General features: G+C 45.8%; 1 protein-coding gene across 1 annotated transcript; it reads left to right on the top strand.

Annotated features, from left to right (window-relative positions):
• The first annotated feature begins 3,992 nt into the window (after nt 1-3,992).
• Nucleotides 3,993-17,180, top strand: DSTN (destrin, actin depolymerizing factor). Its single transcript, XM_054021879.1, has 4 exons — nt 3,993-4,167; nt 14,764-15,071; nt 15,357-15,433; nt 16,893-17,180. The coding sequence occupies exons 1-4, from the start codon at nt 4,165-4,167 to the stop codon at nt 17,000-17,002; spliced, it is 498 nt and encodes a 165-aa protein (XP_053877854.1). The 5' UTR covers nt 3,993-4,164; the 3' UTR covers nt 17,003-17,180.
• The last annotated feature ends 1,741 nt before the right edge of the window (nt 17,181-18,921 follow it).

The following is an 18,921-nucleotide window of genomic DNA, read 5'->3' as shown; positions in this document are numbered from 1 at the left end:
TGGTCCATCTAGTACAATATCCTGTCTACTGACAGTGGCCACTGCCATATGCTTCAGAATGAACAGAACAGGGCAATTACTGAATGATCCATCCCCTGTCATCCAGTCCCAGCTTGGGGCAGCAAAAATGGTAGAGCCGGCTCTGCGGCGCAGCAGGGGGTGCGTGCTCAAAATTTTTTACTGATAGGGGTGCGCAATCAAAAGTTTGGAGACCACTGCTCTAGGGGGTTCATGGCCCCTCTGATCAACTCCTCCCCCTCCCTCCCACCACCTCCTGTACACCCAGGGAACAGCTCTTCCGCGGTGTGCAGGATGCACTGGGAGGGAGGGGGAGAAGCGGGGATGGGGCATGCTCAGGGGAGGAAAGACAAGGGGAAGAGGAGGAGCAGGGGTGGAGCGGGGACAGAAAGAGGTGGGGTAGGTGTAGGGCCTTGGGGGAAGGGGTGGAGCGGGGGCGGGGCCTGGAGCTGAGCAGAGGACTTGGGGGGGGGGGGGGGGGTCCACGAAAAATTTTAAATCAAAATAGGAGTCCTCGGGTTGCTAAAGTTTGATAACCGGTGGTATATCTCATGCCTTTAGCCACCTGAAAAGCATACCCATTGCCTATTAGGATGCACATACTAGAGTGGTTTATTGCTATTTTGCATTTTATTTTTTAACAAAACATTGACAAAACAGTTTATGGGCTTCTACTAGCATGTAGTGAAAAACAGTCCCTATGAAAAGATAAGCGAAAGTAATAAAGAAGGGTTATGCATACCTTCTCTCTACTGTTTTAACTAGATAGGTTGTTTATTTTTTTTTCAAACCCTTTCTTTTTTTTCAGGTTCCTTGGGTTACTTGGGCCCCTTCTTCCCAAATGCAATACCCCCAGAAGCTCTGTTGCCCCTTCTGCAGCACTTTGTTGCCCAGAAGCCAGCTTCAACTCATTTTCTTTTATAGAAGTTAAGTACAGAATATGGAACCAGCCCTTGTTTGGCTTTTACAGTAGAGAGTGAGATCAAAGGTCTGAAAGAGCCACAAACTGATACCTGGTATTTGATGGGGAGGGGAAGACAGTTTGAAACGATCACTTTTTCTCCTTCCCCACCCCAGCTACCTCACTTCAGCCCCAACCCCAAATGGTGTCTTAATATCTCTGTGCGCCCCTTCCCCCGTAACACAATGGCCATAGTGATTGTCTCGGTCCGATCCAGCATCCATCAAAGTCATTAACTCCTACTGACTTCAATGGGCATCGGATCAGATTCTCTGTGTAGTTCATGAGAAGGTGCCAGCTGTGCACCACTGGCCAATCAGAATGTTTATTTGACCTCTGCCCCATCCAGGCTGGGGTGCTTATTGGGTGAGCTGTTATAACCGCTAGCACTGGGGAAATGCAGCTTACGTTGCCCGCCAAGCTCTTGCAGGGAAGAAATGGCCTTTAGATCAGCGTTTAAGATGAGTTTAATTTAGGGACCTGAGTAAAAGCTCCCAGTTGAGTTTCTAAAGAATAATAAAGAGGCAAGGAGTGGAGTGGCAGGAGGAATAGGTAGGCAGAAGGAGAAAGAAGGATTTTATTTTGGGAGTCTAGAAAGATAATATGGATTTTTCACTCAAAGAGCAGTCAGGTAAATTGGCAAACCTTCTAAGTCTCACTTGTTTTAGGGCTGTATTTTTGTAAAAGTCATACGTATGTATCGTTAGTTCTTATCAGAGAAGCTTTCACCATTTTCAAAAGCACTAAAATGATCTTAGGCCTGGTTTACACTTCATTTTGCTGGCATAACTATGTCAGTTAGGAGTTTGAATGAAAAAAATCACCCCCCAACCAATATGCTAGCTAAGGCCCTAACATAGTTGCAGTTATTCTGGCAAAAAAGCCCCTTTGCTGGTATAATTTATTTCATTTGGGGAACTGGTATAAACTATACTGGCTAAAAAGCATTCTTTTGCCAGTAAAAGCTCCATTCACTCAGGGAGGGTTTGCCAATATAGCTGTACTGTATAACTGTATTGGCAAATCCTTTCTAGTGTAGACAAGGCCTTACAGTGGTATACTGCATCTACCCTGGGGCTTTTGCCAGCATATCTATGTCGGTAAAAGAATCAGACCCCCTGAATGACATGCAGCTAGGACAGTAATACATTAAGTGTAGCCCAAGCCTTAGCAGTAGGACTTTTCTTACACTACCTGCGGCAAAGAACTGTGAGTTGGCATGATATATTATCTTAGACCCTGATCCTGCAAACATTTAAGCAGATGCTTAACATTATGTTTGTGAGTAATTACGGGATTCTGCAGGCACAGGGGTCCACCCACGTGTATGATCGCACAGGACTGGGACTCTAAGGGAATGATTTTCCTATTGGTGGTGCTCCTGGATTGAGAGGAGCCTCTGCACTTGGGCCAGAAATATCAGCCATAGTCTTTTGATCCATTAGCAGTATAATATTACAGTATTTTTACAATTTTTTTTTTTATCTTTTTTCAACTAAGCTTGTGCTCGGGTTATAGAAATCCTTCTTTCTTCCTTGCACAGAAACTCTAGGGAAATCAGAGTTTCCTTGAGAATGACGTTTCAGACACAACCTTACCAGCAGCACACTACAGTAAAAAGGGAAAGGCAGTTTCTCTAAGCCTTTTCTCAGAAACACCTTTCTGCCATCTCTCACTTCTCCTGTCTCAAAAACAAACCCCGTGTTGTTTTGGAAACCTGAAACAAAAATGACTCAAACTGAGTCTGACTCATACACAGTGGAGCTACTGCTTCTTCTGCAGCTGCCAAGTCACCTCTGGGAAGAAATACACAGGGTTTCCCTACAGCACACAGCGAATCTGGTGGATTGAACCAATAGGGGGTGGTTTGCTATAATCGCACCAAAGTAGGTAAAAATGAGGGCTCCTTCCCACATCTTTTCACTGATGATCCTCCTCCTCCTCCGCTTCCCCCACCTCCCTCCTCCCCTTCTCTCCTTGCCTCACACTCCCTGCTCGCCTCACTCCATGCCTGCTTCCACCCTGCCTCCCCTCCCGCCCCTGCCTCCCCTCCCCTGACTGCTTCCACCCTGCCTCCCCTCCCGCCCCTGCCTCCCCCTTCCCTGACTGCTTCCACCCTGCCTCCCCTCCCACCCCTGCCTCCCCCTTCCCTGCCCTAACTGCTTCCACCCTGCCTCCCCTCCCACCCCTGCCTCCCCTCCCCTGACTGCTTCCACCCTGCCTCCCCTCCCACCCCTGCCTCCCCTCTCCTGCCTGCTTCCTTCCCTGCCTCCCATCAGTCCCATCTCTTCTTCCACCCCGCCTCCCCTCCCACCCCTGCCTCCCCCTCCCTGCCTGCTTCTACCCTGCCTCCCCTCCCGCCCCTGCCTCCCCCTCCCTGCCTGCTTCTACCCTGCCTCCCCTCCCGCCCCTGCCTCCCCCTCCCTGCCTGCTTCTACCCTGCCTCCCCTCCCGCCCCTGCCTCCCCCTCCCTGCCTGCTTCTACCCTGCCTCCCCTCCCACCCCTGCCTCCCCCTCCCTGCCTGCTTCTACCCTGCCTCCCCTCCCGCCCCTGCCTCCCCCTTCCCTGCCCTGCCTGCTCCCACCCCTGCCTCCCATCAGTCCCATCTCTGCTTCCACCCTGCCTCCCCTCCCGCCCCTGCCTCCCCCTCCCTGCCTGCTTCTACCCTGCCTCCCCTCCCGCCCCTGCCTCCCCCTTCTCTGCCCTGCCTGCTCCCACCCCTGCCTCCCATCAGTCCCATCTCTGCTTCCACCCTGCCTCCCCCCACGTCATGCCGCCTCCCCCATCGTCTCTCTCTCTCCTCCCTCCCTGCCGGCCTCTGCCTCACCTGGGGGCACGTAGCCCCCTCTAACGGCCCTGCCATTGGCTGGCGGGCACGTGAGCCCACCTGGCAGCGCCCTGTCTGATTGGCAGCCCGCCGGCCCCTCCTCGCGATATAAGGGCCCCGCCCCCGGGCGGTGGAAATCAGAGCGCGGCGCAGAGCAGGTCGCGTCCGAGCGCTGCCAGCAGGGCTCCCCCCCCCTAGCAACCGTTTCCTCCAGGCACGGCGGCGTGACGTCGGCAGCGCTTCCGCCCGGCTCGCGCCTCTCTCTCGCTCCTTCCTGTTCCCGCGCCTCGCCCAGCAGCAGCACCGAGTGAGGCAGCCGCTCCCCGGACTCCGAGCCCCGCCAGCCCCGCCGAGACCATGGTGAGAATGCGGGCAGCGCCCGCCGGGGGACCCGGGCTGTGCACTGGCTACGCACCCTCCTCATGAGCGACAGCACCGTCCGCCGTACCCCGGCCCCTGCCATCGCTTCTTCCCACCCCACCCCCCGCACTCGCCGATGGTACCGCCCGCCACGGAGCCTGGGGCGATGGAGCCTTCCGCTCCCTGGCTCGGCGACCCCCCTCCTCAGCCGGTGGTACCTCCCTCCCCGCTTTATACGCGCTGGCGCCGGCGCGTCCATCGCGGCCGGCTGGGGGTGGGGGGCGCGCGCGCAGCGTCATCTCCCTGCCGCTCCGCGTGGCTCCTCCGGCTTCCATCCTCCCCTCGTCGTAGGGCGGGTCCCCTCCGAGGCGCTGCGGCTGGGCCCAGCCCTTCCCGCCTGGCCGGGAGCTGGCGGGCGCCCCCGGGGGTGAGGCGGAGCGGCGGCCTGGCCCGGCGCAGCCCTGCGCTAACCTCCCCCCCCCCCCCCCCCCCCCGTTGGTTGTGGCTGGGTACCGGGGCGGCGGCCTGGGAGAGGAGGGGCGGGGGGAAGAGGGAGCCGGAGGTGTCACTGCCCCCCCCCCCGTGTCCTCCTCCCCCACCCCACCCTGCGCGCGTTTCTCCCGGGCCAGCGCGATGGCTGCCCTGTGCGGACGGGACCTGCCCCGGCAGCACGTGGGGACGCGGCCGGAGCCGTTCCCGGGATGGGGGGGAGATGTTCCGCCTTCGGTTGGTGGCGGGCTGCGCTGGCCTGGCTGCCCCCCCCCCCCCTCCCGGGGCAGGGTCGGTGTCTGTGCCCCGGGCACCTCGCTGCGGGGACACTGGCTCCAGGCTAACCTCGGGTGGGTAAGGCGTTGGCACGGGTCGTTTCAGCATTGACAGCTGGGACGTCTCCAGGCCCTCTCAGACAAGGGCCGACTTGGGAGGAATCCAGGGGCTTATTTGCCTTCAGCCGTCTCCTCCTGTACATGTGAAAACTTGACTTCAGGGTTTGGTTTTCCCGTGAGAGTAACGTTCATTGCCCAATGTTAAACTTATACAACTTAATTTTGAAACTTTTAAACTCTGTAGGCAAAAATCTAATCACCTGTTATGGGGGGGGTTAATGAATACCCTACTTGTCAGGTTTAAAAAACAAACAAACCCCTCTGCTACCCATATAATTAGCTATGCAGAATTTAAGAAGGAATTAAACTTTAAAAAGTTTCTAGGCTGTGACTTTCCTAATGTCAGTAGACTCCTACTGAAAAGGCTAGTTGGCAAGACGTTACATGTTGAGATGATAACTTGTACTGAGGCCTTGATTTGCTGCTTCAGCTGAATATAGGTTGTTCAGTTTACAGTTCACTATGAAACTTGATCTGGTTGAAATCTTTTTTAAAGAAAACTAGCATCTAGCTACAAAAGGACTTCTTCAGAGGTCATCCAAAAGAATGCTTGCCTGTGTTAAACCAGGCAGTCTCTAGTCTGTAACTTATTAAACCTATTTAAAGAGCATTCTTCCTCAAAGCTGTTTCTGTTCTCATTTGAGATTATAGTGAAGTTAGAAAGCTGTATGTATGTTGTGTTGTCATAGAAATGACTGTCTCAAAACCAGAACTATGACTCACCAGAGAATGTCTTCTCACATCTCTAGCTGACTACTAACACTTCTCTCTATTAATTATTACTGTGTGTTCCAATATACTGGGTGGGGTGATCAAGCCTCTTTGATTCTAATTAATCAGTTTTGTTGTTTTAAATCAACTTTTAATAGCCAATAGAAGGGTGAGAGGTAAATCAACTTTACTATAGTAAACTCTCAAGCATAACCTCTTTAATGCTGCCCCTCCATTGAAACTACAAGGCTGTTAACTGATGTACCTACTAGACAAAGATTGTATTGCCATACTTGGTCTGTGTAGTGCAGCTTTACAGTGAAGTGCTGAAAATAAAAATTGAAGTAAATATAGAAATGTGCTGAATAGACAGTGACTTGCTGCTTCTCTCCCTGTCCTTAATCTGCTATAGGAGTAACTTTCATAAATCAGAAAGGGTTTTCTGTGAGTGGGACAGGGGAGAGTTGGCATTAGCTTTGGGCTTAGTTCAATTTCTGTTAGCTTTGCTATTCACCTTTATGGCTTTGTCTGCAGTAGAGCTTGAGGTGCTACTGGGCCACAAACTAATGAGGTTTACAACTACGTTGTTAGCTACTCTGTTGATAAATGCTACCTTAGGCTGAGCCTAGGATAAACCACAAACACTTGTCCTGGAACAATATTTGAATTGTCTAGATTAGTATTTACAAATGTTAGCTAATTTGAGTCTGTTCCTAATTTACTCTCATTTAAAACAGGGCTACAAAGCATATAATAGTAGCTTTCCAAACACTTCCATCTATATAGCTAATAAAATACTTAACTGCTTTGTGCATGGCCTGTTGGTGGAGTGTACTACTATCCCTTCACTGCCTCCTGTAAAAACAGGTTACAGAGGAAATCTTTGTCTACAACGGCACCTACAAGATAGGATCTTGCTAATGGGAGTACTGTAGGAAGGAACTAAAATTCTGACAGTTACTTTTAGAAAATACTGAATTAAACTTTTCAGTACATTTTAAGAATGTGTAGTTCTCATTTGGACTAAACTTGATATTAAACATTGAGGTTTCCTTAAAGGATAATTAAAAAATAAGTGCAAATCTGTTGGCTCTTGTTCTTTGTGGAAAATGCTGAAACTGGCTTGTTCAAGTCTATACCTGTACTGCAGCATGGAAAATCCAGTTTAGAATTACTGTATTTGATGAAGATCTTGAAACTTATTGTCACCGTACAAGCTTAATGTTTGCTTCTAACATAGCAATGTATGATTGAGAGTTGTTATAAGGTCCCAAAATCTTTCATGAGAAACTAGTTTTTGTGATGGTGGCCTCCTTGTTGGCGCAAGGTCCAATTTAAAGATGCCTCCAACAAAAGACAAACATGCTTTAAGACTGTAGTGCTCCTATTGTAGAGCACTGGGTTGTCCTCCTGTGTGGATTACTGCCCCTTACAAGATCTGTGTTCTCCGCTCATAAACATTATATGCATTTGACTAATGACCTCTAGAAACTTTCTCACTCTTGAAACAGCCTTCAGAGTACCTTGGTGTATTTTTTGCAAAGGCGTTGGCTAATATTTCTTAAATCCTATAATCCTTATAACTAGGCTTGGCAAGATTAGACTTTTATTAGTAAATGTTGGTAAACATTAATTTTGCCATACATAGAAATGGGCAAAAATACTTCCATTGAGATCTACATATAGGCAAAGTGAGAAATGCTTCTCAAACTTGGCTTGATTTAGGAATATTTTTTTATGTGATTTTTGCATTAACAGCAATAAAGCCTACTTTCTGAATCTCAGCTCGGGTGACCAGATGTCCCAGTTTTATAGGGACAGTCCCGACTTTTTGGGTCTCTTTCTTATATAGGCTCCTATTACCCTGCACCCCGTCCTGATTTTTCACACTTGCTGTCTGGACACCTTAATCTCAACATCTGCCATAATTAATTCTGAGCCCCATGATTTCCCACAACTGTGTTAATAAAAAAATCAACAATGGCTTTTAAATAAACCTAATTCTGCCAAGATTGCCTTATAGACTTTGTGGGCTACCTTGTGACGTACTGACATCATGTGTGATAGGAAGCTTTTGACCAGCTGTGTTTTGGGACTAGGCATGCACTCTGCATGTCCTTGCATACACTCCAGAGTATCACCATTCTTTGACAAGCTCCCACGGGAAGCTGGGGCTTACTTGAGAGGCAACTGGTAGCCAGAACTTTGCTCCAAGTAGCCCTGGATGTCTCTGATACAGCAGTCTTGTCTCTTTCTACAGCTATCGCCATGAAAAGGACATCCTGGTTACAATACTCAGGGATTCAGAGAAATTCAAATAACTGAAAAGGGGGGAGACCTTTAAAGGAGCATATATTTTATGCTCTTTGGATGAGTTGTTACATGCCCTAAAGGTTTCTAGGGTCACACCAAAATCCCTGGGTATCTATAAATGTGCTCCCAAGGCAATCTCTTTAGATACCAGGGACAGTTCAGACAGAACTTCCTCCTCATGTGCAATAGAGGCCTGCTGACTAACCTATGGTGAAGCCTAACGTCTGTAAGAGCCCTAAATCATTCTTCTACCTGCATCCTCTTCCAGAGAGCAGCATCAACACTCATGTACTCCAACAGCGTTCTTCTCTACACCCCATTTTTGGGTGCCACAATTCTCATTTTTCTCTGGCATGGGCTGGGATTACTTCACACCAGTGGGTACTGGAGATATGCCATACAATATCTGACTACCTTCAGGGACTGACCTCATGATCCAGCTGATGGAAGTGGATTCCTTCAGCTAGGAGTGATGGAGTAACTCCAGGAATTCAGAGGGAAGGGTTTCTATTCCAGCTATTTCCTAATCTTCCTCTGCCTTTGTCTAGCTAGTAAGATCTCTTATTGGTAGACAAGGCTGGATGGAGACTTGACTCTGGTTTGGAAAGACTAGATTAATACAAAGTGACTTATTCGATAGGCAAATCATGCCAGCCAGGCTAGGATATGATGTACAGAAAAACTTTGTACTTCTTGCTGCTTTATGATTTGTAAATAATCTCTCTCACACTTAACGGCAGTTACCTTAAATGTGATATGCAAACAATCATATCTTAAATACCCTTTTGCAGAAATTTAGACTTCCTGGACTGTGTAGGAATAGTTGTCTGAGGTACAGCTGCCTGTCTGAGGTCCTGCCTATACCACAATGTAGACTAGTTTATAACTAGTTACTTACCATATTGTGTACAGACTTTTGTCACTATTTATTTAATCATGTTCTAACCTGTCAAGGGCCTGGCTTGATGCAAGGTAGTCTTACCCAAATCAGTTCATCACAGCCTCCATCAGCTTGTTTGTCTCTACTCATTCCTTCTATATTTGGCTAGGCATGCTTGAGGAATGTAGCTTTCAGGCTCTGTGTACAACTGAACTTAAGAACTGAATCTTTTTTCCAATAAGCAAATATTTTTCACTCAGTTAGGTATATAGGTAGTCCACATTGCTTAGAACACATACATACAGTTAATGTAGCTCCCAAAGAAAGCAAAATCTTACATCAAGACCCAGGTCTCAAGAATAATGTAACCAGTTAAACTGGTTAACCATATGTAAACTTAACACTGATATTATGGCTTTTGGTTCTATACTGCTGGCCTTGGAGGAAGAGAACCTACATGTTATCCATACTGGTCTCTCCCTTGTCTTCTCCTCCTCTCCCCTCCCCCCCCAAAAAAATCATCTTCGTGCAAAACTCCCAAGTAGCTTAAAGGCTTCTTGGCTCCTCTGCAGTTGAGAAGGGGGAAAGATTAAGCTTTTTTATTATTTTTGGCATAAAATATCAAATACTAAAGGAAAACCCTAAGGTTCATAGCCCAGGGTTTTGTTGGGAAGCACTAGCTTCAATACAACTTTGGACACAATGGAATGCAGAATTATGTGCTATAAATCCAGTCTGCCAGATGTCTGGTATGTGTATCCTATCTTGAACTTGTTTTCTGAATGCAAGCTTTCTTCCCAATACTAATATCCTTGCAAAAATGCATAGGTTTTGGTGGCAACTTGCAGGGCCTCTAACTTCAAAACACTGTACTAAAGGAATAACTCTAGTTTAGATTTTGTGCAAGGTTTTAGGGCACTTGCTGAACATAATTAAAGAAAGCGAAATGTGGGAAGCTGACATGGCTGTGTACAACCTTTATCTGCATCCATCAAGATGGGATGTGAGGGACAGGAGGGAGACTTTTTTTTAAGGAAAGGTCTCTTGCTTTTAGTACATAGTGGTAGTTAAGGCATTCCTCTAGCACAAGACATCAGGCATCAGCATGCAAGGTGTAGGAAAAGTGCTACTCAGAAAAGAGATGGGAAATGGGCTGCGTCACTGTCATGCATTCTTGTTACCTAATGCATCTCTTGTATATTAGCAGACCTCATGTGCCTGCAGTAGTCTAGACAGGTATACAGGCTGGTGTTGCAAGAATTCGCAAACGTTCATACCACAGCTCCCTCTGGGCTCACCTCTGGAACTCAGTATTCAGGTTGGCTTTGCACAAATGAACTCTCAATTTTAAGTCTACTTTGAAAACTCTGGGCAGCCAAGCCTGGATTAACTAGTGTATGTGGTGCACTTGAACAGGGGTTAGGAGCACCAGGCCAAAAAAGGGATGGGCAGCTGGTGGCTTGAGAGTCGCATTCAGCTTGTCGGATCCCTTTATTTGGTCTGCTACCCTGTGTGCTGGAAGGGAGGTATTCTCTCCCCGCCCCCCTCCAATTTCAGCATGTTGCTCAAGCATCCTCCACTTGTGTGACTGGCTCCTGGCCATAGAAGGCATGCTGCTGTGAGTGCTTCTATTGCTCTGGTAGCCGTCAGTGCTGCCTAGCTGGCCAGCTGCTGCTGTGAGTGCTTTGTTGATCCGGTAGCAGCTGGTGCTGCCTCACTGCTGTGAGAGCTGTTTGCTCTGACGCTTTCTTGCATTTTTCCCCTCATCTCATGACACCCCACTCCCAACCTGCCGTTTGGGAACTATTGTGCTATTTAATAGCAGCCCATGAGACGTGCTTCCCTTCATGCTTTCCATTATATAACATCCATGTTGCATGGAAATTAGTATTGCGGATCTATTCCTAACTAATGTAGAACTTTATCCTTTTTAAAGAACTCTGTACTCTTCCTGTGTCTCCTCCTTCTTGCATTTTTACCACCTGGCCCCCTCTCTCCTAGGTTCTTCCACCCTTGTAATGAGAGATGGTTTCTTTTCTTTCCTCCTTCTATAGGGTTGCTAGTAAGGTGGGGAGGGGGGTTTCAAATGCTCTAACAGGCTTGAGGGCTCTTGCAGTGGGCACCTGTAGAAGCAGATCAGGCTGGACTCATGCCTCTGTTCTTTGTTCTGGGAATCAGAGTCAAAATTTGTCTTCGTCTATATGATAAACCAGAATATATTCCAGTGGTGGCTTGGCCTTGCCTCACACAATGTACCAGCAGCTTCACATTTTAAATAAGCAGCCATAAGTCTAGAACTTGGCTAACAATTTTGATGCCCAAGATGGAGTAAAATGGAGTTTTTGACTAGATCTGTGCTAGTCCTGCAGTGTTAACCGTAGCATTGCTCCATTTCGTTTGCATAGTCAAGACCGCATAAATACTGATGTGTGCAATATGCACTCCCTCTGAGCTGCTCACTACTGGTGTTCAGGTATGGAAGATCAGTGTTCCAAATGCTGGGGAAATTTTTCTCTTTCAAAGAATCCATTGTTCAGGAGACTGGGAAAACTCACTTAACTAAAAGATGTGCAGAAGTCTGGGGCCAAGGAAGTAGTAATCCCCACTGCAATAATCTGCATGTGCTTTCATAGAACTGTAGCTTCCTACTGCAACTAAAACTGTCTGTCTTTAAAGAACACTTACCCAGCCCTGTTGGCTGGTGCAAAGCTTACATCCTCTGGGAGAGAGCCGTTCAACAGCAGTTGTTAAACAATCAACTTGAGTTTCCAAATTTAACCCTCTTAACCCTTTTTGAATCTTCAATAACTTGCCGGATGTGTTGGATTTCTTTGTAAGGAAACTACTTGTTTCCTGGCTCTATGCAATAAACAAGAATCTTCTGCTCTTGGCTGTATTGTTGAGACTCACAGCTCTACTGTAGCTTTTCTCTGGTCTTCTAGGGTTAAGTGTTTTTTATCCAAAGTGATAGCAGTAAGATTGCTAGCAGGTCTGGGTTTGGGAAAACAGGTCAGTGTGGGAGCTAGAGCCAAGGTTGAGGGCTCATAAGAGAAGCCATATGGCTTTTGCCACTTACATATGTAATGTAGGGAGTGAAGAGAACTGTCCATTTCAAATTTAATAGGCCACAAGCTCTAAACATTGAAGCATCTTGCAACTTTAACTGGAAATGTAAGTGCCTACTGTAATGTTTACATAGACTATCCTGAAACAGATTCTGTTGCCCACTTCTAGGTGGTTTATCTCTAAATGCTGCTCTCAGGATGGTACTTCAGATTTCACATGAGGAAATCCTAGCTACAGGGAATGAGCGAGATTTCAGGTGGTATCTACCAGCATGGCAGATGTCTGAACAAGGGAATTAACATGTATTCAGTGAGACTACAGTTTAGTAGCTGAGTAGCTTGAATCAATTCATTTTCTTGCTTGGGGGGAGGGGGAAACAACGAGGGGGTCAAGTTAAATCCTTAAAGGCTTTGTCTCACTGAAAAGTAGGGCTTTATTCCCTCTCCATTTCCCTATGATGTGTACTGTCTCTTACTGCTAGCCTTGCAGATTCAACCTGGCATCTGAAAGGCAAGTGTGGTGGGTTTTTTTTTATACTTCAGTGCACTAATAAAGATACTGCAGGCTTTATCACCTCTGGGGTCTTCAAATCATGCTCGTGGTGACAACCATGCAACTCTGCTTCATCAGTAGGCTTGCACAGTGCATTCTAACAGATTAGAACTGTGCAAACTCCTTACCTGAGAAGATTGTGAAGGCTAGGACTATAACAGAGTTTAAGAGAACTGGATAAATTCATGGTGGTGAAGTCCATTAATGGCTATTAGCCAGGACGGGTAAGGAATGGTGTCCCTAGCCTCTGTCTGTCAGAGGATGGAGATGGTTGGCAGAAGAGCGATCACTTGATCATTGCCTGTTAGGTGCACTCCCTCTGGGGCACCTGGCATTGGCCACTGTCGGTTGACAGGATACTGGGCTAGATGGACCTTTGGTCTGACCCGGTACGGCCGTTCTTATGTTCTTAAACAACTCTTAGTGCAAAGCCACAGACAGCATGGATTTATTTCTTCCTTTGCAAGAATACCTCATTAAACAAGACTTAAAATACACACCTGAAGCAGATGTGAGTAAGAAGGTGCCATGTTAGTCATATTAGAGTAACTACCTACCTTAAATGGGTACCAAACTGAAATCCGTCTAAGCTGGTACCAGTGACTTTAAACACTGCATCTGGAGTCTCTTAATGACTTCCATAGTGCTACAATTGAACTATCATGTCTCTTAACAATATTTTTCTCTCCTCTTGCTATGAAAGACCCCTACAAACAAGTGGCAATATTCTAGATAAACAGGGCTGTCAAATGCATACAAAAGAGACCTTTCTCTAACCTCAGTCCTAAATGTTAATCAACTGCTTTGTAACACTAGCTGCACTTGATTGTTTGGTAACTCTGATTTAGGTGCTCACAACATGGTGTAATATTGCAGCCTACCAAGGGCACTGTAATAATCAAAGGGCGCTCACAGGTGCTGAACTCAAATGTGTGAACCTGTAGTCTCTCAAATCATTACAAGGATGAAGAGGTTTAACACTCAAATATGGCAGGCTCATTACACTGAAACATGTATCATTTTGAATAGATTAGACTGAAGCATGTCTAGCAGTCATCTTCTACTGCTCTAGCCTAAATGATATCTATGTGGGAATACCTCAGGATGATCCACACTGGCAACTTTCTGGAGAAGTATGCCATGATGGACAAACTTAGAGCTGTTGGGGCCACACATGCATCTACTGCACAGAGTATGTATATAACAGTAGGGATAACCCCAAACATCCTTCAGTTCTGAAGGAGCAGCAGGCTTTTAGTCTATTTATTTTAGATAGTTCCTTTTATTCCCTCTTAATGTCTTTTACCTTTAAATCTTGGTGTCTCTCTATGTGGGAGGCCCCTGATGTGGCTAAGTTTGTGGCATAGATGGGCCATGTAAGAGGATTCTACTATGTAGTCAAAATTCCCTGTTGGATTATTTTAATTTCACTAAGAGCCAGCAGCAAACCAAAGAACGAGGAAACTTATCAACCAGTTTCCAGAGATCTAACTAACCCTTTAATAAAAATGACATTTTCTTTGAGTAACTTCAACACAGACTTGTCACTCACTCTAGTCAGATCTTGAGCCTAAAATCCAGCATTTTTCATAAACCCGTTTTGCTCCAGTACACCACTTCTAAACCTGAACCCCACATGTGACTATACATGTAGAATCTGATAGCGCCGCTTTACTTTCCTGTAGGCTAGAAATGGCTAGCCAAAATAGTGGCAAGTTAAGACTTGTCAAATAGCTAAAGAATGTTGTCTCAAAATGACTGCCTGGTAAACGCTACTTTTGGTGTTTCCAAAAGATCAGACATAAGCATTCACTTCAAGATTGTCAGTTAAACAGACCTCTGGAGCTACAAGTTCCTGTCCCTCAGTAGAAAGCCTTCAGTGCAAGTAGGATCTTCCTTCCCCATTGGTCAGGTTTCAAAAACGTAGCTTATGTGCATTAGGAACTTTGATTTTAAAATCAAACTGTAGCCAGAATAGAAGCCTTAGTTTAGACCCTGTCTTTCCTGTATAAATTTCTGGAGTTAACTACTTCAGGCTTTCTGTATCTGCCACTCAATACTTTGATACTCTAGGAAGTATTGCTTGTCTTCTAGCCTCATCAGCCTAATGCATTATGGTGAGGTTATGTAGGAGTTATATTAAGTGCCTAGTCCAGGACTGAAATTGACTTAAAGCATTTTCTATCATAGGCATCAGGAGTACAAGTGGCTGATGAAGTATGCCGTATCTTTTATGACATGAAAGTTCGGAAGTGCTCCACGCCTGAGGAAATCAAGAAAAGGAAGAAGGCAGTTATCTTCTGTCTCAGTGAAGACAAAAAGTGCATTGTTGTGGAAGAAGGCAAAGAAATCCTGGTGGGAGATATTGGCGTAACAGTTTCTGATCCTTTCAAGCAGTTTGTGCAGATGCTCCCTGAAAAGGATTGCCGTTATGCCTTGTATGATGCAAGCTTTGAAACAAAGGAATCAAAAAAAGAAGAGTTGATGTTTGTCCTATGGTAAGCTGGAAATGTGGTTTATATGTGTGACTTGGTCTCTTGGCTTACCCAATGTACATACATGCCTGGCCTGTACACAGGGTCTACATTAATGTGTAAGACACTGAAATGTGGTGATACACTCATCTGGTCCAATATATTGCATGCAGTTTAGGTGGGTATCAAATGTTCATAAACTTGTAGGGCCACTGCTTCAGTCACCTGAGTCTGTAGGTCTTAAGATTCTGATATCTGGATATTGAGCATCATTGTCTTAACTACTTTCCTCTTGGTGTATCCAACTAGGGCACCAGACCAGGCGCCTCTCAAGAGTAAGATGATCTATGCAAGCTCTAAGGATGCAATCAAAAAGAAATTTCAAGGTATGTAATACAGGCAACACTTCCTGACTTGGCCCAATTAAATCGGTCTTGTACCATAGAACTGCTGACACACAGGACTTAACTGTTGCTAATTGACTAGTGTTTATTTAGAAATACCAGTTGAAGATGACTACTTAGCAAGTGAAACTCCTTGAAACATGATTAAAACACAGCAGAGCAAAAAAGTGTTCGAATTGCATGTGCGTTAGAACTGCGTTTTGAAGAGTAAGCCAAGACCAACATGCCATGTTAGAGCAGATCTTTCAAAATGTGGGGGGGAAATAAGTACAGACACTGTTCTGCTTAGTGTTCAATGGCATAACTTGGGAATGGGGGGGAGGGGGTGTAAAAATTTTACTACTAAATTGGATCTTGGCAGCTGTCCATGTGGCTCAGGGTATTTCAATCCTGGATTCAGTGAGATACTGAACCTTCTATAGCAAACCTTACGACAGTGCTCTTTAAAGGTGTGCGGTAGCCGAGTAAGCAACCAAGATGCTATCCTGGGTTACTAAGGCATAGTCAGCCACCGTAATCACTAGTGGAGCAGGACTGCGTACCCTGATGTTTGTTGTATTGTGACCCCTTAATCTTCACCTTCACACTTCCTAAATTTTTCCACTGATTAATATGTAAACTCACTAACATATTTTTGGCAGCTAAGCCTAAACTTGCTCCAGGCTTACACTAGTCTGCAGGGGCAGAACAGGACAAGAATGCAGCAGTGCTGAACAACCAGTTGGGGTTCACAGGTAGCCTGCACAGGCCAAAAAACAAATTGGCATTGGTCAGGGAGTGGTCCTGAATGTAGTACATGCAGGAGTAACGCCGCCCTCCATAGGAAAAAGCACATCTATTACCATTTCCAGTGCATTTGTCATCTCCTCCCCAAACTAGCAAGGCCTTGCTGGTACAGAGAGGTGACTTAAGCTTCTCTTCACTACTTCACTGAACTTGGTCTATGTATCTATTTTGAATTGGCGTTTTTTAGCCATTTTATTAAAAGCTTGCTTTTGAGATCCCCAGTCCCTAATCCCTCTCTGTGAGCATGGCTTCCCTGTTACCTAGTCCATGGCTCTTCAACTGCACACATCCAGGGTCCCGTGCCACTTCAGTGGGTTTTTTATAATGCTGAAACTCCCAGCTTCACTCCAGCAAAATCTGCAACTGGGAAGACCAAAACATACACATCCAGTTCAAATATCCAATGCCTTAACATGTCCAAATGCCTCGAGTACTTAGTGATGTGCAAGCACTGATACTGAAATTCAATGGCACTTGAGCACCTAAATCCCTTGGGCTCATATCATTGTAGATGGGACTGTGATGTGCTTGAATTCCTGTGAATTGTTGGACTACCTGCTCAGACACTCTTAGCTACATATACAAGTTTCTAATGAGAATTACTAGCATATGAGAGAACTTGTGAGTCGCTGAATTTTTTTTGCCTTTCTTCTAGGCATAAAGCACGAATGTCAAGCAAATGGGCCAGAAGACCTTAACCGAGCTTACATTGCCGATAAGCTAGGAGGCTCCCTAATCGTAGCTTTTGAAGGATGTCCTGTGTAGATGCCATACAGTGCCACAACTCCACAAGCATTCCATGTTTTAATATATCAATTATGTAAAGCAAACATTCTAAACCAGGGTTTCACTAATGGTAGGGAAGCTGTCTGTCTTGTAGAATGAAGTAGACTTTGGAGACGTAGTTATGTACAAATGATCCTAAATAAATCAAGTTTAAGGATTTCTCTTGCCTGAGCAGTCTTATCACAAACCAGTTTAATATTGAACTCTGGCTTCAGTACTGCATAGTGAGGGGGGGAGAGGGAGATGATCTAAATTGTAACAAACATCACAATCTTAAATTTTCTCTGTAGCCATCAGCCAAGTCACAGCTTTTTTCTTCCTGGCTAGTGTCTTAGGACAAGAGTAAGACAACTTTATTAAATGTCATATGCTAAAAGGAATGCTGTCTGTCATCTTACCCCTTCAGTGTACTGCTCAAAACTCCTCTTATGTTTAAACACAGCACGCTCTGGTGCACCCTAGCAAATAGCTAAAATCAAAGTACAAAACCACACCCTTTCCTAGGGAAATAATCCTAAACCATTTCTTGTAAACTCATGGTCTTTTATTAGTGTCTGAAAGCTCCCTTGTTGTGCATTCTGAGAACTGATTTAGAACAGTTCTGTGTTCATAGTGCAAGCTCTATAGTACTAAATCTCTCTGCTAAATCAAACTTGTACACCAATACTGACAAGTCAACTTAAATGTCAATCAGAAGCTCTTACTTCATTTGTGCTGCTGATGATGAGAGGGTTCTGGAGGGGCCATTTTAACTCACCTAAGCAATGTTCTGAACCTCTGATCTGATTCAGGCCAGTGGAATAGGGATGTGTAAACTACTCCATGTTTCTCAAGCTTGGAATTAAGCCATTTTCATTACACTGGTTTGAGCTAAACTGCTGTAGGGACTTGTAGAGGCTTCTCAACCCTGTTTCTGTAGAAATCTGTAGTCAGACTTCAAAGCATATTACTTGCAACTGCCTTTCAATAAATGCAGAGACCATTCCACCCAAATATACCATCAAGCTTCCAAGTTTTACCTTTAACCAATCAGCTGTATAAAGGAAGGACTTTTAACCAGTCTCTCAGCCACTGTCACTTGTGCAATTGTATAGGACATATCTATAGCACTTCTCATGCACTAACTTATGTTCTGGGCTGGCAGCCCTAACAATCTCCAGCAGGGAGTCTCTCCACGGGGTTAATAGCAACACCTGGCATTAGATGTACCTTGGGAGGTGTACAGCAGGGACTGTATTCCAGGGCTGTACAAGCCAAAACCCTGCATGACCTACACGTTTACTCACTTGGTATGAGTGAGGAAGTGCACAGTGCTCTTCTCTTGCTGTACTCATGCAGCTTGGTCCTGATGTAGCTGCACTGTTGATGTAGGTTTATTTTTCCCTGACTCACTGCATGGACACTCCCAAACCAGGATTAGTGGGGAAGGAGCGTTGGATGGAGCACAGACCACAACACTCAGGGCTATGTGACTTTGTATCAATCACACTTCTTGTACCTCCATTTCTGTACAAGTGAAGGGACTCTGAGTACCAAAGTTTCAACAGTACTATCAACATTTCGTGTCCTCGGTGATCCTTGGAGAGCAAAGTTATATTACTCTACCTAGACAAGCCCTGCTGCCATCTACAGCTACTGTAAGCATGGGGGTGTCACTGCCCTGTTAGTGATGCTCCTGAAGCAGAATGCCACCCATGATGCAGTACATGAGCAGGCTTGTTAATGTTGCCTTGGGCTCTCATCCCAATGCCATTGTTGCTGTGGGACTCCAGTAGCTGGAACTTCAGGCACCACTCTAGTTCCCTATGGCAGGGGACCTGCTCAGGAGAGAAAGCAAGTGCTCAGTTGAAGCAGGGATTTTCTCTTCTTTCCCCAACAGTGGCAGCTGCTGGCCTGCA

This window comes from Malaclemys terrapin, chromosome 3 (genome assembly GCF_027887155.1).
Source record: "Malaclemys terrapin pileata isolate rMalTer1 chromosome 3, rMalTer1.hap1, whole genome shotgun sequence".
Classification (NCBI taxonomy): Eukaryota; Metazoa; Chordata; order Testudines; family Emydidae; genus Malaclemys; species Malaclemys terrapin.
This window is presented reverse-complemented; position numbering and strand designations above follow the sequence as displayed.

Bases quoted from the DNA above. Each gene is read 5' to 3' on its own strand.
- DSTN (XM_054021879.1), top strand. The intron at 15,072-15,356 runs GTAAGCTGGAAA...GTATCCAACTAG, and splicing joins GAGTTGATGTTTGTCCTATG to GGCACCAGACCAGGCGCCTC. The intron at 15,434-16,892 runs GTATGTAATACA...CCTTTCTTCTAG, and splicing joins AATCAAAAAGAAATTTCAAG to GCATAAAGCACGAATGTCAA.